Raw genomic sequence first — 14,456 nt, 5'->3', positions numbered from 1 at the left:
TAGTGTTTTCCCCTTTGATTTCAAAAATTAAATGATCTTTTACTAAGGATGATCCGTATAAAAAGCTGTCATAGCAAACTGTAAGCCCTCTCCTACCACCACCCAAAATATAACATATCTACCTATTATGACACTCACAGTCACCCACTCAAAGCTTACAAATTCTACTGTTCTGATGGTCATGCTCTTCTAGGTAAATAATGCCAAGTTGGGCTGGGCACAGTGGCTCATGCCTATAATCCCAGCACTTTGGGAGGCTGAGGCAGGTGGATCACCTGAGGCCGGGAGTTCAAGACCAGCCTGACCAACATGGAGAACCCCCATCTCTACTAAAAATACAAAACTAGCTGGGCAAGGTGGCGCATGCCTGTAATCCCAGCTACTTGGGAGGCTGAGGCAAGAGAATCGCTTGAACCTGGGAGGTAGAGGTTGCTGTGAGCCGAGATCGCACCATTACACACCAGCCTAGGCAACAAGAGTGAAACTCTACCTCAAAAAAAAAAAATTAAAAAAATAATGCCACATTGTGACTGGATGGTTTCATGGTCATGGTCAGATCTCCAACCTCCAGACTTAGAGAGACAGATCTGAAACTTGTGAGCTGCAACTAAAGCTACACTTAGAGAAACATTTATGGTTTAAAATGCATAATTAGAAAAGAAGAAAGACTGGAAATCGGTGACCCATCATTGAGGCTTATCTCAATCTCAAGAAATTATTTTAAAATTAAGCAAAAAAGAAGCTGAAGGAAATAAAGAGCAAAAAGTAATGAGAAAGAAAACACAAACACACCACTGGGAGGATTAACAAAGCCTCTTTGGTTCTTTGAAAAGACTAATAAAATTGATAAACTCCTAAAACTGGCAAATAACCAATGTCAGAAAGTAAAGATGGAAACTACTAGACACTATAGACATTAATGATATTATGAACAGCTTTATATCAAAAATATGAAAGTGAGATAACAAACGCCTACAAAAACAACTTATTAAAAACTGACATAAGACAGCAGAAATTCTGAGTAGCCCTATACTCAGATTTTAAAGAAATTTAAAGTGTAATTTGAAAACATTTCCATGAAGAAAAATTGAGGCCCCCATGGTTTTAACAATAATGTCTACCAAACTTTAAGAAAAAAACACCACTTTTCCAGAGAAATGAAAGGGTGAGAACATTTTCCAACCCATTTTATGAGGCGGGTATACACTTGATTCTAAAACCTAACAGGGACATCACAAAAAAAGGAAAATTACAAGCAATGTCAACTAGTAAAAAGATGCAAAACTCCTGTATAAAATATTAACAAATCAAATCTAATAATACACAAAATGGATATTTTATATATATATATATTCATGCACTGTATACATTTCAGTCAAGGATAGACCACATATATGACAGTGGTTTAGTAAGATTATAGTACCATATTTTCACCATGGAATACTACACAGCCATAAAAAAGAATAAAATCATGTCCTCTGTAGCAACATGGATGCAGCTGAAGGCCATTATCCTAAGCAAATTAACGCAGAAATAGAAAACCAAACACCACAAGTTCTCACATACACATGGGAGCAAAACATGGGGTGCACATGGATATAAAGACAGGAAAAGCAGAAACTGGGGACTACAGGAACAGGGAGGGAATGGACAAGGGTTGAAAAATTATCGATTGGGTACTATGCTCACTACCTGGGTGACAGGGTTCAATTGTACCCCAAACCTCAGCATCACGCAATATACCCTTGTAACAAATGTGCACATACCCCCCAAATCTCAACTAAAAGTTGAAAAAAATTACCGTATTTTTACTGTACCTTTTCTACGTTTAGACACACAAATACTTAGTGTGTTATAACTGCCTACAGTATTCAGTGCAGTAACCTGCTGTAATCCAAGAGAAAAATGTCACAGCATTCTGTGGCGCCATTTATGTACTGAAGTTTCATCTAAGAGGTTTATATTTTGGCCAATGGAAATATCAGCGAACAAGAATAGTCACTGACCAAAAGGGGCTTGCTGCCCGATTAACTAGAAGTCAATACTATAATACCAGGTTTTGAGAAAAGAAAAGCTTTTTATTGCAAGTTGACCAGCAAGAAGACAGGAGTCCAGCTCAAATCTGTCTCCCTGTGCTGGCTTTAAGGTAGTTATTAAAAAAGGTTTGGGGGCAGATTCTGGGATTAGTGGGTGATTGGTGGAAGGAAATGGGGAGGTCTCCCAAGTACTTAGGCATGCATAGTTACCTCTTCATGCTACCTTACGGATCATGTGTGAAAATCCAGGGGGAGTTAGCATAAAATATGTGGTGGAAATTTGGGCTGTAACATCACCAAGTTAGTTCTGTGCAGACTTGAGTTGGCCATATTCATTCCAACCAGTTTTAGCCAGTTTTGTGTTATCTCATAAGTGGAGAGATTTTCAGTGTTTCAGCAAGTTGCTTCTTTTTTAATCTGTCATCCTGAAAACAAGATTTTCTCTTAGTCATTGGTTCCTTTCACTCTTTGGGGCCACAGTTTTCACTAACATTTTGGAAGTAACAAGTTAAAGGACATCCCTGACCCTATTTTTGAACAGTTTTTTTTTTAACCCATATTTCTGCAGCATTTCTTATGGTAAATCAAGAGTTATGATTGCCTAATGAGTCTGACTTAACAATACAATAGTCCTCCCTTATCCACAGTTTCACTTTCCACAGTTTCAGTTACCTGCGGTCAATCATGGTCTGAACTATTAAATGGAAAACTCCAGAAACAACTCATAAGTTTTAAATCGCACACCATTCTGAGTAGCATGATAAAATCTCTCAACATTCTGTGCCATCCTGCCCAGGAGGTGAATGTCCTTTTGTCCAGCATATCCACACTATAGATGCTACTTGCCTGTTAGTCACTTAGTAGCCGAACCAGTTATCAGATCAAAAATATATAGTCTATGGCCGGGCACACAGTGGCTCACACCTGTAATCCCAGCACTTTGGGAGGCCAAGGTGGGCGGATCACTTGAGGTCAGAAGTACGAGATCAGTCTGGCCAACTTGGTGAAATCCCATTTCTACTAAAATTTAAAACAATTAGCCAGGAGTGGTGGCACATGTCTGTAGTCCCAGCTACTCCAGAGGTTGAGGCACAAGAACTGCTTGAACCCGGCAGACAGAGGTTGCAGTGAGCCAAGACTGCATCCCTGCACTCAGCCTGGGTGACAGAGTGAGACTCCATCTCAAAAAAAAAAGAGCTAAAGCTAATTAAAGATAAAGTAAAAAAAAATACTGAAATATATATATATAGAGAGAGAGAGAGAGGGAGAGAGAGAGAGAGAGAGAGAGAGTATATATAGGGTTCAATATTACCCACAGTTTCAGGTGTTCAGTGGGGGTCTTGGAAAATATGCCCTGCAGATAAAAGGGGACTACTATAAGATGAAAGACTAGGAATGGATTCCCCTTTAAATTTTCCTGTATGTTCCTTGTAGAAATAAAAGACCAATCAAACGAGAAAAGTAAAGTCTACTTGGCCCAAGCTTGCTATAGCAAGGGAGTCAGACACCCTCACTTGCGTATTGACAGAGACTCAAAGGCAGGGAGAGGAGTGGGAAAGCTTTACAGTGGGAAAAAGGGAAGGCTTCAGGCGTTTCCTGATTGGGGGCTGCTGGCCCCCAGGAAGCTGTAGGAGGGCTCATTAGAAATGGGGCATCCTATTTGATTAGTAGGTGGTACATATTTAGCTTTCTCTGGTTCGTCCTAAGTTGGAAGTGAAGAAAAATATTAGGGGGACTGTTGGTTATTAATCAAATTCTGACCATTTGGGGCTGTTACAGCAGTTATTGCATAGCTTTGTGTACTGTCTCTACAGATAGCAACCTGACTTCCTGTAAGTCTGACATAACAGGCTGGTTTCCCGGTCTGTTTATTTTAGATAAAGTGCTGGTTTTCTGGGCAGACTGCTGTAAATTTTGAGTCAAAGTTCTATTTTTATTTATGGTCTGACCATTATCTCTTCGTATATTCAGTTTCTCAACTTTCACAGGAAAAAACAAAACAATATATTGTTCAAAAACAGACTATTTTCACAATAAAAAGTTATTGCTTTTGTATCTTAACACGACAATGTAAGTACCATTTCTTTTTTTTTTTTAATCAGTTGAGCTTTGTCTATATAAACAAATTTTCCTACTGGGGAGGTGGAGACGTGTGGGAAGAGACCTCATATCAAAACCTCCTAGCGATGTGACTGCCACTTGAGGAAAAGTCACAACGGTGCTCCTCTGAAACAGAATGTTCTGTGTGATTGGTGCAGAATTCTCTGGGGACACCTCTCCCTTGGGTTTTGACATGTGACCCCTCATCAGTCACCACTAGGTACACAAAGCCTCCTTGCCAAAAATGCAAGACAGATCTACAAACCTTTTGTTTCAATAAGGAAGAAATGTGTTTCAAAAGATTCGACTGGATAGCGTAACCCAGAATTTCTTATGAAAGGCTAGTTTGTATCAAATAAACAAATACAAGTTACACTTGCAAACCTAAATATAAGAGTGTCTTTAAACAAATATGAATAACACTTTTTTTTTTTCTTTTTGAGATGGAGTCTCACTCTGTCACCCAGGTTGGAGTGCAGTGACGCAATCTCAGCTTGCTGCAACCTCTGCCTGCCAGGCTCAAGTGATTCTCCTGCCTCAGCCTCCTGGGACTACACACACCCACCACCACACCCAGTTAATTTTTGTATTTTTAGTAGAGATGGGGTTTTACCATATTGGCCAGGCTGGTCTTGAACTCCTGGCCCCAAGTGATCCACCTGCCTTGGCCTCCCAAAGTGCTGGAATTACAGGCATGAGCCACTGCACCTGAACAAGAACACTTAACTTTAAAAGGAGAAACAGTGTTTTTTCCTAGGAATTAAAAATCCAGATAAGCTTTGCAGAAATAACATTTTGGACTGAATTGGTCCACAGAAAGTACACAGTCTAGGCCTCTGATATAACAGATGAGGATACCAGGGTATAGGGCTTGGAATACAGAATGTGCTCAAACTAGAACTGACCCATGACTGAATGGATGCTTCAGTATTCCCAAAGTTCACATGGCTAATAGAAAGAGTTTTACTAAATTTTAACATGACAGAACTCAACTGACAGTTTTTTGGGCACAAAGTACCAATTACCCAAAATAAATTCAATAGTCTGCATGCTCATGGATCTCCCAGTCTACTGCGTCAAACATCCAAAGAGCAAATATACTTATAAAGTAATTATTATATACAATAATAAATTCCAAATGAAAAATGACTTGGAAATACTGCAATAGGAGTATGTACAAAGCATAACATGCTGAGAAGGAGCCTATAGGTTAGCCTGCTGGGGAAGAGAAGGGTTAGCCTAAGCTCGGTACTGATAACTAGGGTCTATTAATTAAGGCATATTATGAGGAAACCTCAGCACTAGTGAAACCCAAGAGTAAAAGCCACTTACACTGCCCCCTTCCAGGAACAGAAACCAAAACATAACATCAGAAAATTTCCAATCACCACCCCACTCCCAAATACACGTAGAGTGATTATCCCAGTTCTCTGAACTGGGGAGGGCGTGTCTTTGGCCTAGACGCCCCACTGGGTGACTAATGACAGGTGAGCACATTGAACAAGGTGACTCCTAAGACAAGGCGGTATGTAGCCAACATCTTGAGAGCAATCTGAAGTTGGAGATTTTACTACAGCCAGGGAGAAAACGGAGAAAAATACTTGAGAATGTGTTAGCTGTGTTGTGTTATTCTTAATAAACAGTAACGCTGGTCAACCACCTGAACACTGCAGTGGGCCCAGGTCAAGCCTGACAACATGTAAACTTTGCCCTCTCTGCCCAATGCCTCTCCAGGGCTCCCAGCCCCAACGTCTCTCTGATCACAGCCCCAGTGAGACCCACCTTCGCTTCCTCTAGGGATTGAATGGCCCCTATATCCTCCAGGCCTTCCTGAAGCTCAAAAATGTCCAAGGTCCCCATCCTTTTGTCCAGGTACCAAAAGAGATCTCCGTAAAGGGAGTCCATCGAGGATGTCTCCCTCGCAGCTCCGCGGCCTGAGTGAGCCCCAAGGGGGTGGAAGTGCGACGGACCAACGGGATCTCTGCCCACCACACATCCAGTGGGAAGAGGCCTAAGACAGCATCCTCCTCAGGGGCGCCAAACACAAAGCACCTTCATCGGTTAAAGCTCTGGAAGGAGAGGGCTCATCCTAACGGCTCCAGCGCAAAGGTGCGAGCGCGCAGGACCCGGGACCTGCGTGGGTCCGAACTCGGGGCTGCGCTGGGAGACCGCGGAGTTCCTGCCGCACTCACGTCTGATCAGAAGCCCCGGCTCCCACTCCAGGAAGAGTCCAGCCGGGGCAACTCACGCCCCTTTCCCCAGAAACTTCCAGGGAGAACCCAGCACAGGGCCATCTAAAAGTATAGCTTCTCTTTTGGCGAGAAGTAGGTCGGGAATGTGGGGACATGGGCTATTGTAGCATAAGTGACTGGAGGTGGCGGCCTGCCAACATTTAAAAAAAAATTGTTTGGCTGCACCTGTCTAGGAATCCTTCTTTTCAAAAATCTTTATAATGATTTTTTAAAATAAAATAATTTTATTGTAGGTTCAGGGGTTACACCATCACCTTGTTACAAGAGTATATTGTGTGATACTGGGGTTTGCGCTCCTAATGGTGCCATCACCTAGGGTGTGAGCAAAGTACCCAGTAGGAAGTTTTCCAGCCCTTGCCCTCCTCCCTCCCTCCCTCCCTCCTTTTGGAGTCCCTAGTGTCTATTGTTCCCATCTCTATGCCCCATTTACCCAAGGTTTAGCTCCCCCTATAAGTGAGAACACTATTTGTTTTTCTGTTTCTACAATAATTCGTTTTAAGTTATTGGCTTCCAGCTGCATTCATGTTGCTGCAAAGGACATGATTTTGCTCTTTTTTTATGGCTGCAAAGTATTCCATGGTGTGTATGTACCACATTTTCTTTATCCAATCTGCTGCTGATGGGTACCTACACTGTGTTGTAGGAATCCTTTTCTAAGGTTGCAGCCCTGGAGAATTGCTGTAATAAAGACTAGCAATTGAATGAAAATCTGCCCACATGGGCCCTTTCTTCTGTGACACCTCCCCTCACAGTTTTTTATCTTTTCTCTTCATCCAACCACTACGATGGCTCCAGGGCAAGACTATCCTTCAGCTGTTAGTGGCTGGATTGGAAAGATGATCTCAAAATAGACAAAAGTTCAGTGATCTTGGGTCCCAGAGAGAAGTTAGGAGATACTCATAAATACTATCTAGGGCTTCCTTTTAATCCTCACCCTGCAGAACCACGGAGGGCCCTGGCTTCCCCAGACAAACACCTGTGCTCCCTCATCCTGCACCACTGGAAATATGGAGGTGCAGTTTCATAATAAAAACTCTCCACTTTTTATGTAATTTATTTTCCTAAATATGGAGATTAGGTACCCTAAAAAGTTGAATATTAAAATTCAAAAAGAAAATTTAATTTAATTTAGCCATTATCTGTAAGCTCTTGCTCTACACCACCCATCATGTCAGATACTGGGGACATAAATGGACCATCACATGTCCTTGAAATGCTCATAGGTTTCCCTCTGGGAGGAGGTTGTACCCTGGTTAGTCAAAAAAACTACTGAATAAACATTTTCCCCCAGAGCTGTTGAGCAGTGGCAGATGTCTAATGCTGTCTCACAAGATGTGCTGTGGCCCAATCAAGAATGAATTCTTTCAAAAAGAGAATTTTATGGTCCACAGGGAATGGTCCTTCCCTGTGCAACACAGAGAATGTAGGTAGTGGCAAAGAGCCACAGAAGGCAGATAGCCAGGCAGAGAATGAGCCTTGGGTTAGAGTCTACAGGACCAAGCAGAAAAGACAGAAGTCATGGCCAGGGTGATAAGGAAAACAGACTGACAGCATTTAACAGAATTGACAGGAGTTGAGAGTTTCATCTAATAAAAAGCAGGTATTTTTGTTGAATAGCTCCTTCTGCTTTTTGAAATTTCCTGTTCATTATTTGCTTATTATTTTTCATTCCCCACACACCTACACACACAGACAGACCTACTTACTATAGGGAGGGTTTTGAGAATACAATGAAGAACGCTGTCAGTGTTGTTCACCACTATATCCCCAGTTCGTTAAACAATGTCTGGCACTGTTTGAAAACATTAAATGAATGAATTTACTATTTATGCTAAGTTACTGGGTAGTTCTTACCATTCCTAGTTAAAATTTGAGGCCTCCAGGCATTAAATAACATGGCCAAGGCCACTGTCTAGCAAGTGGTGAAAACATTTGAACCCTGTTCTGATTCCACAGCCTATAATAATAACCATTATATCCACTAAAACAGTTAATGTGTAGTAAACACTATGATCCACATGTCAGAGTTAGGCTTCAAACTTTCTCAACAAATCCTTTTGTTTTCATAATTCCTGTCAAATATAGATACCTTGGTGGACTCCATTCGATCCTTAAAAAGATAAGATTTTTGAACTCAGCATGGTCAAAAGAAATTAAGCAGTGTATTACAGAATGTTGTCTTGTGGAAGCTTCTTTCTAAATGTTTTTTCTGGAATACTGATAAAGAAAGTGGGTTAGGAAAATTATAAAGGTGAGCTGGGGCCTTAAACAATGGGCAATCATATACCAGGCAGAGAAGGGGGAATGAGAGAAATCTCAGGCAGAGAGAAGAAAATAAAGGGATCAATGTACATGGTTGTGGCCTAGTCAGGGAATATGGCATGTTGGGAGTTTGGAAAGGTGACAAAAGGCTTAGAATGCTACAAAGATGGAAAGGGTATTTTATACCTTACTAAAGAATTCTTCAATTTTTTTCATTCTTTCAGACACTTTATTTCTGCAGAGAAAGATAACATCAGATTTAGAATACAAATCAGGAGAGAACACAAAAGATACAGATGTTATATATTTTAGAACATTTGATAGAAATGTAGTTGGAATTCCATTGTTTTTCTTATACCATAATCTTTCTGTTGTGATGCCCCAAAACTCACCCTATGATTTCTGTATCATGTCTTCTTAATATTGTGCCAGAAACCATAACATGTCTGACAATTAAAATATTAAGGAAATGGGCCAGCCATGGTGGCTCACGCCTGTAATCTTAGCACTTTCAGAGGCAAAGGCAGGCAGATCACTAGAGGCCGGGAATTCAAGACCAGCCTGGCCAATATGGCAAAATCTCATCTCTACTAGAAAATACAAAAGTTAACCAGGTGTGGTGGCATGTGCCTGTAATCTCAGCTGCTTGGGAGGCTGAGGCACAAGAATCTCTTGAATCCAGGAAGCAAAGGCTGCAGTGAGCCAAGATCGCACCACTGCACTCCAGCCTGGGTGATAGAGCAAGATTCTGTCTCCAGAAAAAAAAAAAAAAAAAAGCAATATTAATGAAATGAACCCTCCTTGTTAACAGAGGAATTACTTAATGGAGTGAAATCCTGATTCCATTCAATGCAATAAACATTTGCTAAGCTACTATTCTTCTATGTGACTCTATTTCTTCTGTGATTGTAAATGTAAACATTTAAAGACAGAGAATTCTAAAAAATCATAGAATGTAAGAGTCAGAATGGCCCTTAAATCAGGTTACCAGTCCACCCACTCCTCTAACATTGGGTGATCATTCAGCATACACTTCATACTCATGGGCACAGAGGTTCCTCAAGAAGTTCACCAGCTAGTAAATGGGATACCACATTTTAAAGGGTTTTTTAACATGAACTTTCATATTCTGCCACATATGACCTTGTTAAAAGCTCTGTCCAGGATGCAGGCAAGATATCTGCATTTTAAGAATAAGAAAGTAAAGCTCCAGTAAGGCTCAAACTTGACAAGGGTTACACGGTTAATTTACAATAAGGATGGAACTCTCTTTAGCTTGCTGCTTCCCTTCTTGCTCTTGGTAATTGTCCTAGTCCATCTGGGCTGCTATGACAAAAATACTATTGGCTTACTTAAACAATAAGCATTGATTTCTTGCAGTTCCAGACACTGGAAGTCCTAGATCAAGGTGCTAGGAGATTTAGTGTCTAGTGAGGACCCACTTTCTGGTTCCATGGACCACTGTTTTCTTACTGTGTCCTCACACGGTGGAAGGGGCAAGGAAGCTCTTCTGGGTCACTTTTATACAAGCACTAATCCCATTCATGAGGGCTCCACAGGAAGAAAGAAGATGGGGGTAGAAGGGGGAAGACAAGAGGGAGAAGGAGGTGCATAAAGAGAAAATAACTGAAGATTTTTAAAAGGAAATAGGATTACTAGACAAGTATAAGAAAATTAGCAATGGTTAAATACTGTATCTCCTTGTTCTCAAACTACATTCTACTCTCAGTCTATACCCTTATACTACTGAGTCCTAGGAAAACTTAATGTGAATTTTCTCTAATTTTTAACTTTAATTTTTCACTAATTTCATAGGGAGGAGATTTGGAACATATAGAAAAGAAAGCTCATATTTCTACATTCTTTCCATCTAAAATCTAAAGAAACTTAAACAGAAATTTGTTCTCTTCTAAATGCTCAATTCATTACAAATGCTTGGAAACATGGAGATGAGATCAAATCAGATGAAAATGTATAGAGATTTTGCTTCAAGCTGAGTATTTGGCTTAGATACAAACTACTACCTTGAAACTTTCCACCGAAGAGTCACCCCACAGTTCTCATTTTCTATGCTCAAGTAGCCAATCTCCTCACTCCTTGACATTACACAAACCCCTGACATGCCTCTGAAATTTTCCCCCATAAAGGTTGACTGTGTAATCCTAATTCTATCCCACGTGTGATGGTTAATTTTATGTATCAACTCGTCTGGACTAAGGGATGCCCAGATAGCTGGTAAAACATGATTTCTGGGTGTGTCTGTGAGGATGTCTCTGGAGGACAGTAGCATTTGAATCAGTAAACCAATGAAAGAAGACTGCCCTCACCAAATGGGTAGGCATAATGCAATTCTGTGGAGGATGTGAATAGAACAAAAAGGCAAAGCAAGTGCTACGTTTTGTTTGTCCCCACAAAAACTCATGTTGAAGTCTGATCCCTGATGTGGCTGTGTTGGGAGGAGGGACCTAGCAGGAGGTGTCAGGGTCACACAGGCAGATCCTTCATGAATGGCTTGGTGCCATTCTTGCAGTAGAGAGTGAGTTCCCTCTCTCATGAGACTGAATTAGTTCCCTCAGTAATGCATCAGTTCCCTCGAGGCTGGGTTTTTATAAAGCCAGGACATCCCTCGGATTTTGCTTCTTCACACATGTCCACTTCCACTTTGACTTTCCACCATGTTGTCACACAGCAGGAAAGCCCTCACCAGGAGTCCAGCAGATGCCAGCACCACGCTTCTTAAACTTCCCAGCCTGCAAAACTGTGAGCTAAATAAATGTCTTTTCTTTATAAACTACCCAGTCTCAGGTATTCCATTACAGCAACACAAAATGGACTAAGACAGGAAATGAAAAGGAATTTCACCTGCAGAATAGGAGAATTTATAAAGACTGATACCCTGAATGAGCGAGGATGTGGAGAAGCAAGCACTGTCAGTCAAAAGAGTGAAAATGGGTCCAAGGTTTCCAAAAGGCAATAGGTATCCCAATTTAAAATGTGTGTTACCTTCAGACTCAGCAATGTCCACTCCTCAAAATTTATCCTATGAAAGTAACTGGACCAGAATGAGAAAATGAATACAAAGGACATCCATTGCAATTTCACTTACAATCGTTTTTAAACTATCAATAAACTAAATGGTGGTTTAAAAAGAATTAGTAACATATACTATGACACAAACATATAACAGAATATGATGCAGTTACGTAAAAATGATGGTACAGCAGCAATTCTCAAGCTTTTTGATCTCAGGATCCCTTTACAATCTTAAAAATCATTGAGCACTCCAAAGAGCTTTTGTATATTGTAGGGACCATGGAGTTGTACCACCGAGATCTCCCTTCAAAGGTGCCTCCTGTGAGGAACACAGTTGACTTCTACTCTCTAGCCTCTAACCCTGGCATCTGCTGATGCACTGCAGCAAGGCCGTCCCTTTCCTGGGCTGCTTCCAGCCAATGATTGGACATGGTGGGGAACTCCAACTGGGCCATTTCTGGGACAATCAGCACAAAGTACCAAAAGTTGGTTCCTTCAAAGTATGAATAAAATACACAAAACTTTGGCAAGATTGAAGGGGAGAAAAGGATAGATATCAGGAATGAAATAGAGAACCTACCTACAGATTCAGTCAGAAGTGTTATAAAATCATCAGTGAGTATTATGAACCTTGGACAGAACTGGCAGTTTCAAAAAACAATTGTAACTTAACTAAATCTGACTCTAGAAGAAACAGTAAACTGAAGAGGCCTATAACTACCAAAGACATTAAAAGAGAAGTTAAATATAACTATATAACAGTTGTTGGCCCTCATGGTAACCTAATCACTTTCCCTCTTAGGATAAGAGAATGCCAGTGTCAGGGAACGCTTCAACAGGGTTGGAGAAGTTCCACATATCTCCACTCTACTAAAAGGGCAGAAGTTCAGGGGCACAGTTAAGATGACTCAGAGAAAATGAAATTGCTCAGCCGCAGGTCAATCCTTCAGATCAATTTATGTACCTAGGGCATTAACCTAGGAATGTCTTAAACAACGAAATGCCGCCATTCCTTCTCAACAGGAAGTGGGGGAAACGCGATTGGTTTTCAAACAGGAGACAACACACATAGCTGGTGTAACAAAGCAGCTTCGAAAGAGACCGAATGTGTGCGCCTTTTTACAAAACTTGGGACCCACTGAAGTCTGACAGCTAAAACTGATTACATGTTTGCAAGGTATTAAAACAAAAAACAAAGAACCTGGGATGGATTCAGGACAAAAGTGTCTTAAAAATTTAACAGTGCCCGTGGGCCAGAGTGTCCACAACATTCATTTTATCTGGACAAATACCAGTAGACTTTCGCATTATGACCCACTTCTGTTACTGGGGTCGCCGGTCGCGGCCCCACGCCCGAGTTTCTGAAGCCACCGGAGCGCTGGGCGCCACAGTTCCTCCTTCCTCCTGGCAACGCCTCGGGCCGCCGCCCTCCTCGGTCCTCGCAGTGTCCCCAGCGCCCGCAGCCCTCCCTGCGCTCAGGCGGCGCCCCGGCGGCGACCCACCTCCTCGGCGTCCTGGCCCAGGGGGATGCCCAGGTTCCTGAGCCCCTCCTGCAGCTCGCCGATGTCCACCACTCCGTCCCCATTGCGGTCCAGTGCCTGGAAGAGGGTCTCGTAGCGCGTCGGCGGCTCCGCGTCCTGGCAGGCCGCGGTGGGCAGCACGAAGCCCCGCAACCAGCGCAACATGGTCCCAGAGGCGCGGGCGGCCTGGCCGAGGAAGTCACGGGAGATCGAGGGCTGCGGGGCGCGACCGGGACCAGCGCGAAGCCGCGCTGGGCGGGGCGCGCGGCGCAACAGCGTTTGGGGCGCAGTCGGGGGTGCGGCTGCGGCGCGCAGGGCGCAGGAGCGGAGACTCCACCCTAGCCCGCGCGACGCGCAGGGTGTGGCCGTCCCGCCGCCGCTGGGGAGGAGCTCGCCGCGCTGGCCTCCGCTGCACTGGCCGGGCCCGCCTCCGGAGAGCAGGAAGTAAGGGAGCTGCGAGCTGGGTCTCGGGAGGGGCTGTGCGGACCCGGTGTCGACCTCCGCCCAGTTGCCAGTCCCGCTGTCAGCAGTGCGGGTCCGAGGAGGAGGCCCCCAGCAGCTCCAGGGCTGCAGCGTCAGCGCATCGGTGGCTTGGGAGCGGGGGTCTTGAAGACCGATTACTCCACTTAAAGACCCCCTCGGGCCGGAGCCTTGGCGGTCAGCCCAGAGCTGCTTCTCTCTGCCTGGAAACTGGGCCATGGAGGGCATTGCCTCTCACGCATGTCTAACTTTTTCGTGGTTGCACACCTGGGATGGCGATTCTACTTTAAAAAGCAGAGAGTTAAATCCGAAAGCATCTATTGGAGCAATTATAAAACAAAAAGGAGAAACTCCTGGATTTGTTGCAGAAAAGATCAACAGCCATCCGCGTGGGCAACGGGGAAAAGAAGGACTAGTTTGGTAGGCAGCTTAGCTAGGATTTGCCCGTGATTGAGTGTATACAGTGTCTGCCAGCTGCACTTATCAGAAAAAACCTCAGCGCCCTCCTCCTTCTCAAGATGGGTGCAGTTCTGAGGTTTGGAGCTTATTACTCAGGCAAGACAGAAATTACTGCCTAGCATGGAATAACGGAAGGAACATTGGACTTAACAGAGAAAGTACCTAATCCTTCAGATGTGACATAGCCTCTCCGAGTAGTCTCTCATCAGTAAAATGAGAATATAAATATCTGCCTTCACAACAAGGTTGTATATTATATGTGAAAGGTCTTAATTCTCTAAGGCGCCAATCAAATGAGATATCATTAATTGTAA

At 43.0% G+C, this 14,456-nt stretch overlaps 1 protein-coding gene across 2 annotated transcripts in view; it reads right to left on the bottom strand.

The window, feature by feature from the left end:
- Positions 1 to 13,569, bottom strand: part of SLC25A24 (solute carrier family 25 member 24) — a 64,222-nt gene extending 50,653 nt beyond the window's left edge. The window contains exon 1 of one of the 2 annotated variants that reach the window (XM_003267869.4): positions 13,186 to 13,569. In XM_003267869.4, coding sequence (XP_003267917.3) covers positions 13,186 to 13,368 — 183 coding nt within the window. In that variant the 5' untranslated portion in view covers positions 13,369 to 13,569. Of the gene's footprint in view, positions 1 to 5,918; positions 6,254 to 13,185 lie in introns of those variants that run through there. The other variant, XM_003267870.3, reaches the window with a different exon arrangement.
- Between the last annotated feature and the right edge of the window lie 887 nt (positions 13,570 to 14,456).

The sequence above is a fragment of the Nomascus leucogenys genome, chromosome 12 (assembly GCF_006542625.1).
Source record: "Nomascus leucogenys isolate Asia chromosome 12, Asia_NLE_v1, whole genome shotgun sequence".
Lineage (NCBI taxonomy): Eukaryota > Metazoa > Chordata > Mammalia > Primates > Hylobatidae > Nomascus > Nomascus leucogenys.
The sequence above is the reverse complement of the archived record's forward strand: the minus strand, read 5'-3'. Positions and strand labels throughout refer to the sequence as shown.